The sequence below is a fragment of the Cyprinodon variegatus genome, unplaced genomic scaffold (genome assembly GCF_000732505.1).
Source record: "Cyprinodon variegatus isolate N-32 unplaced genomic scaffold, C_variegatus-1.0 Scaffold604, whole genome shotgun sequence".
NCBI lineage: Eukaryota > Metazoa > Chordata > Actinopteri > Cyprinodontiformes > Cyprinodontidae > Cyprinodon > Cyprinodon variegatus.
The window spans coordinates 179,412-189,837 of NW_015151057.1; the positions used below are offsets into that span (position 1 = coordinate 179,412).

The window sequence follows — 10,426 nt, forward strand, 5'->3', positions numbered from 1 at the left end:
ATTTGTTCCATTTGTTATATTCTTGTAGCATCTAAAAACTCAAAGCAGAGACACCATGCTGATGCAGGTCAGCTCACCTCATTAAAATTAATTTGATCGTGATAAGTGTTTATATTCATGCTGATCGTACTGCCAATCGGGAAAAACCAGCCCATCAGTCAGATTCTCATCTCATTCCAATCCTGTTAGAATCAAAGTCTTAATCCCATTCTTCAGACTGATCCATGTAAACACAGCTTTTGGTTTCAGAGCAGAAGATAAATATTAAGCACTACTTTTTGATGAGACGCTGCAGGGAGCGAATACCAAAACCCACAGGTGGCGGTATTAGTCTGACCTCTGCGTTTTCTGTTCTTCGCAGTATTTATTCCTCTCCTCCTCTTCCATCTCCTGAAGTTTAGCCTCCAGCGCTCCACTCAGTGGGATGACCACGGCACCAGGATCGTGGGCGTCTACCCACTCTTTGATTTTTGCCAACCTCAAATCAGAAAACGGCATGTGATTAAATTATGGAGTTACATTTCGATAGACATTTAGAAACGAGTTGGAGAGGAAAGCAAAAAAAAAAAGTAAAATACCACTTGTTCTTTTTTCTGATGTAATCCTTCTCCGAGAGATTAACCAGGTAAATCATGGGCTTTGATGTCAGAAACAAGTATTTGTTCAGCACCTCAATCTGCAGAGAGCAATAACAAAAAATATTTAATAACTCAGAAATGTTTCTTATTTAATTCTAGTATATCAAGCATGCGGGTTAATACCTCTTTGTCGTTCCATTCGTGGTAAAATCGGACATGTTTCTTCTCTTCCACAACCCAGTTTTTTACTTTCATCATAATATCCTGAGGGAACAGTCAGTCAACTGGTGTTAAAATGCACTGAAATCAACCTGAATATTAAATAGAACTGTAAATCAGAACTTCTTACATATTCAGGTTTTAGTTTTTTGTCTCCTCCTCTGACGGCGGTTTTCTCCAGCTTATCTATGATCGGGCCGATCATTTCCTCGTCTTTTAGCCGCAGCTCCTCATGGATGATCTCTATGTCTCTCACTGGGTCGACGTTGCCTTCCACATGAGTGATGTCTTCATCATCGAAAGCACCTTAAACATACCAAAAGCCTCTCTTACATAAAACAATTTAAAAAAAGAAAATGATCAAACTTGTTTTGTTTGACACGGAAGCATATTCCCCTTTCCCTAAATGTGTTTTGCTACAGGTTACTCACGGGTCATATGGAAAATGGCATCGCAGGCACTGATATGAGAGAGGAATGCATTTCCAAGTCCTTGGCCTGTATGAGCTCCCTTCACCAGACCAGCAATGTCCACCACATTAAGGAAAGCAGGAACTTTACTGAAGAGACAAAAAATAAAAAAGGACTCATTTGGACAGCAAACAATGCATTCCATCTTTTCCAGCCTTTGTCATGTTAGATTCAATCGTTTCATACGGCGATTAAAAAGATGGAAGCATGGCTGTTTAAGTTTTCCTTCATTCATTTAAAGTTTAGCAACAGCTGTACGGCACCCTTGGGTGGTAGTAGATGCCTGGTTGTAATGGGTCCAGCAACTTGTATGCATCTATCCACTAAAACCCGGTGTCGGTAAACGTTAACATGAAAATACAAAAGCTGTTTAGAACCGATGTTTATAGGGAAGCATACCTGTTAACGGGATGCAACAGGCAAAAAGACCTTCACCAAGAATTATGGAGCAGCCACAAGTCAAAGAAAGGTTTCAGTCCTATGGGACCATTTTGATCTTATACAGGAAAATTAGGAATTTGTTACCTTATTGTGTCTTCCTTTTCCTTTCAGTTTCCTATCTGAATTTAAATTTATTTAATATTTTCTGTTATTGTAAATTAGTTCCAGTCGGGGACGTCTTCACAACAGCTGTCTGCACTCACTGCAGAGATGTTTTTCAGCATTATCGGTTTGTCTTTGTTTTGGAAATTATGTAGGCAGGCTTATTTGTTGTTTTTCTAGATATCCTTTTAATCTCGACATCAAATTGGGCAGGCAGACCAAAAGTGCCACAGCTGATGCCATCCAGGAGATCAACAGATAGTCGGAATAGACTAATATTACCAGGTACCAGGATCCTATGAGATACTAGGACAACCAAAGCCCTTCTTTAGAATTTGTCTGAACAGCACTCTTTCTGCAGCTGGAGAAGTATCTATAAACTGTGACAGACTAAATTTCAAGATGTTAAAAAAGCTTTTTTGTATCTTCATTTTTTTTTTTATTAGAGTCTATAAAATAAATAAATTAATCCTCCTCCACAAACATCTTCACTCAAAGCATGTTCACTTTTGGATGCATGTTCACATCATGTAATATTTATATGTCATTAAAGACAATACAATGCAAGATATGATGACTTAAATGACTTAATATATTATTGTCATCAAGTCAGTGACAGTTGTCTGTCAAACAGGCTGCCTGGAGGGATTGAATAGGTCCAGCAGGAGTCAGTAATCAATATAACAGTATCAATTCAGTTTGGCATTGTTTCATGATGCAACATCACTATTGTCATGTGTTTAAGCACTTGGAAGGTTTTGGTACAAATTGTGTGTAAAATGATTGGAATTTTTCCTTGAAACAGGTTCTGGCATCATTTGCTGAATGTATCCTCGGCACATCTGTAATGGATGAAGCTATTTAAAGGGCAATCCTGGCAGAACATCTGCCAGAAAATAGTAAACAAAGGGCAACGACCCTGAATATGCAATAGTTTAGATGAAGCGTATTACAATAGAATGATCAACTAAAAGTCCAAAACTGAATCTATTTTTTCATCTATGGCTATACTTTAAACTACACATGTTTTTCCTCTAACCTGACAGAACATGAACCATTTTCCAGAAAACTCATGTATCCTCTTCTTTTGATCTGCTTGGTTTACTGCAGATCCGGATATTACAGCTGTGATTGGTCCAAATGGAAGCCTGTAATAATGATGATCACTGGACAGCTGTAACAAACCTTGCTGGCTTGTGGTACTGGCACAAGTAGTCAAAGCGCTCATCAGGAACTGGCACCCTGCTCTCATTCGGGTCAATGGTGCAGAAGGGGAAGTTATCTGCAGCAGCTTGGCTTTTGGTCAGCACATTAAAAAATGTAGATTTCCTACAAAGACAGAAAAGTATCAGCAATACCGCAGCATTTATGTTGGTTATGACTCAAAAATTATTTCCATAATCAGCAAGGTGTATTTTTTACCCGACATTTGGCAACCCAACAATGCCAATTTTCAGGGATGTTCCAAATCGGCCAATTAGTGGAGGCTGTTTTGGAGCTTCTGTCTTTTTTGGAGGCATCTAAGGTTTAAAAAGAGAAATATTAAAAAATTAAACATACTTTACATACTGGGTTTTATGATCAGATTCTGCATAGAACAACTAAACCATTTATATGTTTACAAGACAAGCCAGGATTGTTCTATAAAAGCCATGGGGAAAACGTGTTGAGGCAGCACTACTCCTATATGCCCATTCAAACACTGCATGCTAGGCGTTAGCAGGTGGCTAACTGGAACCACCCAAAGTATACGACAGCAACGGATAAATAAACGTCCATGATTCATTTAGGTCAGTTAAAACATCCCGGAAAAAAAGTTTGGCAGAGAAAACAACATGCATGATACCTTTAGTCCCTTTTCCTACGTGGTTTTAGCTTTCCTGCTGTCCGATCACACCAGGCACTCTACTAGAAAGGCAGGTCTGAGAGTTGAGCGGAAGTGGCATGACGCAAACGTATCTGATTGGTCAAAGTGGCATCTGGGACGCCACGTCAGAGGAAGGCTCCATCTTTTTTATCTGCTGAAACTATACGGCTCACTGTAATGTTGCTACACGCTCATGTCCAGTAGGTGGCGGTAGTATGCACCTTAAAGCTGCTTTCCATCCACCATAATAGAAAATAAGATCATCTTGGCAAAGCTTTATCATCTACTGTCAATATTTTACTTTGATTAAAATATTTTAAAAACATAAAGCAGAACTGAGCAACAAAGCGTTGTCCTTTACAAACCATTACCACCTGACAATGTTATTTGGATGAAACGCCTAATAGATTAAAATATATATATTTTATTATTTTGCACACTGGAAACTGCATTCTTGGTAGATTCCTGTAAATTTTGCAATACGGTGAAACATTTTGGGAGTTTTTTTTTTTTACAAGATATAAAAACAAAAGATTAAAAATGAACTGCCCCATAACCTGCTGTTATTAGGTATTTTAAGAAAATTGTTGGAAATCTAACTTTTATCCTTAAGTCTACGGTGTTACAAGTGATTCTGAGTTAAAACTACAGCCTTCTTTAGACAGGACTTTTAGGAATTATTATTAATAGAACCCACATAGGTTAAACTCACACCCTAAACATTTCGATATAAATATACATTGGATATGTCATTTATACATAGTCCACAATACCTTATCGATGACACAATTTGCCAATGTGTTTTTATTGCATATATACAGCAGATAATTAGTAACAATCAAGCAAAGACAGATGCCACATTTACTATTTGGAAGGTAAAAGGTATGAAAGAGGATTTACCCCAGAAATTAAGTGTCGAGATTCATCTAAAATGACTTGACTGATGGACTCTTGCACTCTGGGTTTCTGAGTGAGACCCTTAACCACACGATGCTCCCCGGGAACTGCACAATGGCAGCCCACTGTTCCCCAAAGGGATGGCTTAAATGCAGAGTTCATTTTGTTGCTTATGACAGTGTAATGACAATTAAAAGCTGGTGTGTTTAGGAGACTCTTTTCAAAGATGGTGTGCCCTCAAAAGCAGCAACAGGGTCTGAAAACAGATGCTCTGGTCGCAGAACTTCTGCTGGACATGTAAATTACATTTAATTCGGTTTTAATTTACAAAATTACCAGTGGAGGCGTTTCCAGCGTAGGGAATTTTTGCTAAGGAGGGTGCACTCACGTAGTGCATGATTCAAAAATACACAGCCGTTGGACATTTCTTCAACCACATAATCCCCTTTCCTACTTTTAAAGAAGCAATCTCTATGGAACAAAAACTAAAAAGGAAACATAACCCCCCCCCCACACACAAAAATCCTATTAAGATTAAAAACATGTCAATTAAAGCAATGCATTTATTGTTCCAATTATTTTAAAAGACTTTTTTTCTTAAGTTGACATACAGAATTATGTTCAGGAAAAGAACACAACTGAGAAGAATGAAAAAAAAAAAAAAAACTTTGGACCTCTATGATTAATTCAAACTTAAAAACTTAGCACTGGCTTTGACATCGTTGCAGATAAAAATAAAACGTTTTTACAGATTAACACATGCAAAAGTCCCTTTCACACACAGAAATGGAGAAAAAAAAAAGCATTGGGAAGTTAACACCACAACTGTTGATGATCCTCGTTGCCTAGTAGTGACCTGAATGAAAAAAGAAAAAAAAAAGCATAGATTAAGAAAAAGACACCAAATGCTCAGGTAAGGGGGTAAAAAAGCTTTAAAATGCATCCCATTATCAAATCAACTCTAATAAATGGAAGCAATACTAATTTTCAGCCACCAGGGGGCACTGGACGTGTAACTTGTAACTGCTCCACTGTAGGCCCTGGTAGCATTGCTGCTGCTACTCTTCCATGTTTTGCCTTCTGACAGCAAAACACTGAACCCACATGGAGTTACTTGTAAATTCAAGGCCATATTCAATCCTTTAGATGAAATCATTTTCTAGTGAAGAAAATACATCCAATAAGGTATCAAGTCTTTAATGTTACCTCACAAATTTTAGCTTGTAGCTCCCTTTTTAAGGGAATCTCAGGCCACCATAAAATGGCTCATTTGGTGACAGATTCACCCCCTCTCAATTTACATAGGCCAGTTTTTGAGAAACTCAGCCTGCATGGAGCAGTAATATGCACCAAGAACTAGACATTTACCCCAAAAAATAAGTATCTAATTTGCTTAAAAAAAATACAAAAAATATTAAGCCTCAATCATTGCACAAGTTATATAATAAGCAAGTATATATTATAGATGATTTGTCCTTGTTAACCGTAAACTAACATTTACTATTTATAATCCAAATATAAAATGTTTTTTATACATACGTGGTGAGTAGGATCGAGATCGTGAGCGGTAACCTCTGCTGTAATATGGCGACGGTGATCTGCGCCTGTTTTAAAATTAACAGTTAGTCTTCATGAATTTTAGAGGTACTGAACAAAACACAAGAAAATCTACTTGTGGTTTTATGAGACTGCTGTACCTGTACGATCGGTAATCTCGCTCTTCGTAGCGATCGTAGTCGCGATCATAACCTCGATCGTACCCTCTATCATAGCCCCTGTCGTAGTCCCTAGAAAATCGTCGTGATGAACCACCACTTCCTCCACCACCACCACCACCACCTCCGCCGCCGCCGCCACCACCACCACTGCAAACACAAAAATTCACCTTTATACACACAGTACAAAGTATAAATGGCCCCCCATTTACAAAATATTAAAACATCCCCTCCACGAACACTCACTAGGTGGGACGTCCCATGTAGATCCCAGGAGTTGGGGTGTGAGCTCTTTTGGTGATAGAAAAATCCACCCTAATCCTGCGCCCATCCAGCTCCATGCCGTTAGCATGCTCCTTGGCCTGACAGAGATGAGATTATGAGCACCAGCTAAGCAGAATGCGATCTAAATATGTAACCCAAACACATGCTTACCTCCTTTGAGTCGGCACTGTTTTCAAAATAAACAAAGGCAAAACCTCTCGAGCGACGTGACTGCTGATCATACACTATGTTGACGTCAGCCAGTGGGCCATATTTAGAAAAGACGTCCCTCAGGTCCCTCTCAGTGGTGTAAAGGCTCAGACCAAACACACCCAAGCAGGCGCTGGGATCTGGGTTGGCCTGGTATTTAAAACAAGACAAATGTAGAACATAAAAAAAAAAAAAAACAAGTGTCAGAAACAAAGCATTGTTCTATATTGCTGTTAAATAGAAACATGACTTATAATGGTACACAGCTTTTAAGACTTTTTTCAAAGAGGTAACCCACCCTGTTGCCAATGTGCCTGCGCCGATTCGACATGGGGGAGTGGCTATGGCTCCTGCGTCTACGGTAATCCGAGCTTCGAGAGCGGCTCCTTGAACGCCTGCGCCGAGAGCGGGAACGGGACCGGGAGTACCGCCTGCGTGAGCTCCGATGGGACCTTGATCTATTTTGGGGGTGGCAAAGAGAGGGGGAACCATTATTTCATATATCATAGAAATGTGGCTTATAAAGGCTTTTTGAAACTCTTACCTGGATTTTGATCTGGAATGAGAGCGAGATCTGGACCGAGATCTCCGGGAGCCATCTTTGGAGCGTGCAGGAGAGTGGCTGGTGGATTTTGCCGAGCCCCTTGGGGATGCACTCCTTGAGCCTCCCCGAGAGTCCTGAGTAGACCAAAGACGGGTATCAGAAGCCCTTTACAGATCAGTTTGTCTCAAAGCAAAAAGGGCCTGGAGGGGAGAACCCCTCAGCCCTCTTAACGCCCTTTTCAGAAAGGGAGCATCACAGTATGGAGATTAGAGGGTTTGACAGGAATTATCAGGACATTTGAGATAATATACTGCATAACATAATAGAAATACAAATAAATTAGCTAATCTGAAAAAAAAAAAAAAATCTAATAGAATTGAGGGGAACAATCAGTGATGTGTCTGATACAGAAAGGGCAAAAAAAAAGCATGCTAAGCAGAAAGAAACAGTAAGAGAAATATAACGTGTTGTTAGGAGATCACTCATACCCAGTTATACTTCTGATCTTAACTTCATAACTTCGTTCACTTCATTACTTCATAACAACCCTTCATTTCTTCTTTCTTCCGTTTGAATCTGACTTCTTTTTTCCTCCTCCTCTTCCCCCTTTTTACCATCTGCCATTACAACACTAGAAGTGAGGCCAGATCTTGATCGCTTCTTTTCAGCTTCCAAAACATTAGCATGCATCAACCCCATCAGCTTCAAATATTAAAAACGTCACATCTGACACGTCTTGGGCCATTTTCCTTTCTTCCCACCTTAACCTTGACAAAAAAACAAACAAGGGTGATAAGGCAAGTTGGTTTCTGTTTTAACCAAAAGGTATAAAAGAGAAGAAATATAAATAAAACCTAGAAAAATTAGCTCACAACAAAGTTAATTTTTACATAACCGAGGAACAAGTTTCACATACAGTAATACTTTATTTAGCTTTCGTTATGCATTGCTTAAAACAAACGAGAGTACCTCGAGGCGGAACCATTTTCTCCGATCTGCAAAAGGCCGCATGGTTTGGCCTAGCATGCCTTGTGATGTAACTCTATACTTTCGATTTTGTTGCAACTATCAAGAATTAATTATTTATAAAAAATAACAATAAATGCAATTACATCTTATATACAGGCAGGAGTTTTAAAAAACCTTAAGCATTTCGAATAAACAAACCTCTTCAGGCGTTCATCGGCTTGAAACCGTGAGATTAGCTAGCCGCTTTTTTTCTTAACCGAAGAAACTCGGTATTTTCTAAATATAAAACTCACCTGCTCCCTGAACTCCTTTTCGTTGTCGCTCATTATAGAGTGAGAGAAACGAAACGACTTTAAAATGTGTGCAACAGCGAGAGATTGAGCTGAAATGTTATATCTTGAGAAAGCACAACGCACGACTAGCCGTTTCTCCCCCACACCGCCTAACAACAGCAGCCTTCTATAATGTTCCACGGCTCAAGACGCAGTTTCCGGTCCTTTTCAAAATAAAAGTGTTTTTTTTTTTTCCCGCAAAAAAAAAAACAAGAAAAAAAAACATTTGAGTTCTGTTTATCATCTGGTTCCTGCGCCCATTATTAAATGGATTAGATTGTGGAAAAAAAAAACAAATTTCCTCAGATTTTTATTAAGTAAATGTTGGTTCAATTCAATTCAGTTGGTTCAAACTCAATTCAATTGTCAAAGACAATTGAATTGAGTTTAAACTTTTGACAACTGATATGTACAATGCATGCCATGTCCGTAGGGGTTCTCAATTACTTACAAGTACAATTTTGACATTTTAAATTAAGAACTAGTGATTGATCTTATGTTCTGCTTTTAATTGATAACTATATGCCATGAGACAAATATGTGTATAAACATTTTTAGCAGTAGTTTATGCCGATTTATCACAATATGAAGCTGTTGAGTGGACCACCCTCTAAGTCGAAATTGAGACATAACTATGGTTGTTCTCTGGTTTAGTTGGTTTATGCAGTGGCTCATCTACAGACAAAGCCGTCGGATAATGCTTCCCTTCCCAACTCTGTGCAGAGTGGTGGAGATGAAAGGACTCTGGCAAAAAAGAATTTCCCAGTTATATCTTATCTCTTTTTAGTCTTTTTCATTCTTATCTTCTGTTGGTGTGTTTAATGCACATTTATAGTTTCCCCTTTTTCTTAAGTAGTCGAATATTTATGTTGTAAATCTGTCATGACAGCTCAATCTTTTTTTAATCTTGTATCTTTTTTTTTGTACTCTCTCCACTCTTGAAGGCTATTCCTATCATATAGTTGTACTATAAAATGGAAATGTACCAATTATGTAAAAAGTTTTTTCCAAGACAAACCTTGAGCCATAACTAGACTTTTAATTTCCAAATTACAGTTCATTCCTTTATTAATTTAGGATGCAATTACCTTTGGAAAAGCTCACTGATCCAATAGGACCCAAACAACTGTAGCAGCCCACAAGAAAAAAAAACAAAATCTTGAACCGTGATTGCAAAAAAAAAACACTTTATTACCGGAGGAGGGTGTCACATTCAAAGCATGAGTGCTAACATTCACGCTTGTTCAGTAGTTCCCTAGGAAGTAAACCAAAAATCTAAGTCTTTGTACCTTGACTATATGAGTAAATGAAGAAGCCTTACTACAGTTAACAGTTTTTCCTTTCAGTAAAGTCATAAATAATATTTAACAAAACAGGAGGTAACATTTCCAGCATTTACATTTCACACAACACAGTTTTATGTCTAAATATAATCATTTACATACTTCTGTTCATTCAGATATGTTTTTAAACAACCATTATGAAAGAAAGACTGCATTCTTGGCCTGGCTGAAAAAAAACAAACAACAGAGAGAGCAAAATAAGCTTGAATAAGCTCCACAACAGGGTTAAAGGCACTTACAGGCTGTAAAAAAATACCAATCTTGGATCAAAACTCATTCACTCATTAGTGCCAATGTTTGTGCATCGAAAATTTCCTTCCAAAACTATCTCCAATTAGAACTCAGAGATTGAATATAATTTCTCTAGAAAGAGATATAAAGTTAAGACTAGCGTTTGATTACTCAAAATATGAGGATTAGCTTTCAGTCAGTAAAGTCGGGGTTTTGAGAGACCAACATGTAGCTGCTGCTGTTG

General features: G+C 38.3%; 3 protein-coding genes across 5 annotated transcripts in view; all 3 read right to left on the reverse strand.

Moving 5' to 3' along the window:
- Nucleotides 1-3,762, reverse strand: part of LOC107096184 (obg-like ATPase 1) — a 6,726-nt gene extending 2,964 nt beyond the window's left edge. Inside the window, exons 1-8 of the mRNA XM_015392732.1 lie at nt 3,657-3,762; nt 3,233-3,330; nt 2,996-3,139; nt 1,229-1,356; nt 928-1,103; nt 762-842; nt 579-676; nt 338-478 (exon numbers count right to left, since the gene is read on the reverse strand). Of these exons, the coding sequence (XP_015248218.1) occupies nt 338-478; nt 579-676; nt 762-842; nt 928-1,103; nt 1,229-1,356; nt 2,996-3,139; nt 3,233-3,330 (866 nt within the window). The 5' untranslated portion in view covers nt 3,657-3,762. The remainder of the gene's footprint in view (nt 1-337; nt 479-578; nt 677-761; nt 843-927; nt 1,104-1,228; nt 1,357-2,995; nt 3,140-3,232; nt 3,331-3,656) is intronic.
- Nucleotides 3,763-4,463: 701 nt separating this feature from the next.
- On the reverse strand, nt 4,464-8,746 carry tra2a (transformer 2 alpha homolog (Drosophila)). Of its 3 annotated transcripts, XM_015392735.1 has the most exons (9): nt 8,570-8,690; nt 7,796-7,924; nt 7,308-7,441; nt 7,062-7,221; nt 6,725-6,913; nt 6,536-6,651; nt 6,272-6,439; nt 6,114-6,178; nt 4,464-5,430 (listed from the first exon to the last, which is right to left on the reverse strand). In XM_015392735.1, exons 4-9 carry the CDS (start codon nt 7,092-7,094, stop codon nt 5,420-5,422), a joined length of 582 nt encoding a protein of 193 aa, XP_015248221.1. In that variant the 5' UTR covers nt 7,095-7,221; nt 7,308-7,441; nt 7,796-7,924; nt 8,570-8,690; the 3' UTR covers nt 4,464-5,419. The 3 variants fall into 3 exon arrangements, with proteins under 3 accessions (XP_015248221.1, XP_015248220.1, XP_015248219.1); XM_015392734.1 differs by lacking the exon at nt 7,796-7,924 and having other exon boundaries at nt 6,272-6,436; nt 8,570-8,746; XM_015392733.1 differs by lacking the exon at nt 7,796-7,924 and having other exon boundaries at nt 8,570-8,746.
- A 1,340-nt stretch (nt 8,747-10,086) lies between these two features.
- The window catches only part of LOC107096173 (sentrin-specific protease 2-like), an 11,489-nt gene continuing 11,149 nt past the window's right edge, over nt 10,087-10,426 (reverse strand). The window contains exon 18 of the mRNA XM_015392709.1: nt 10,087-10,117. Within this exon, the coding sequence (XP_015248195.1) occupies nt 10,087-10,117 (31 nt within the window). The remainder of the gene's footprint in view (nt 10,118-10,426) is intronic.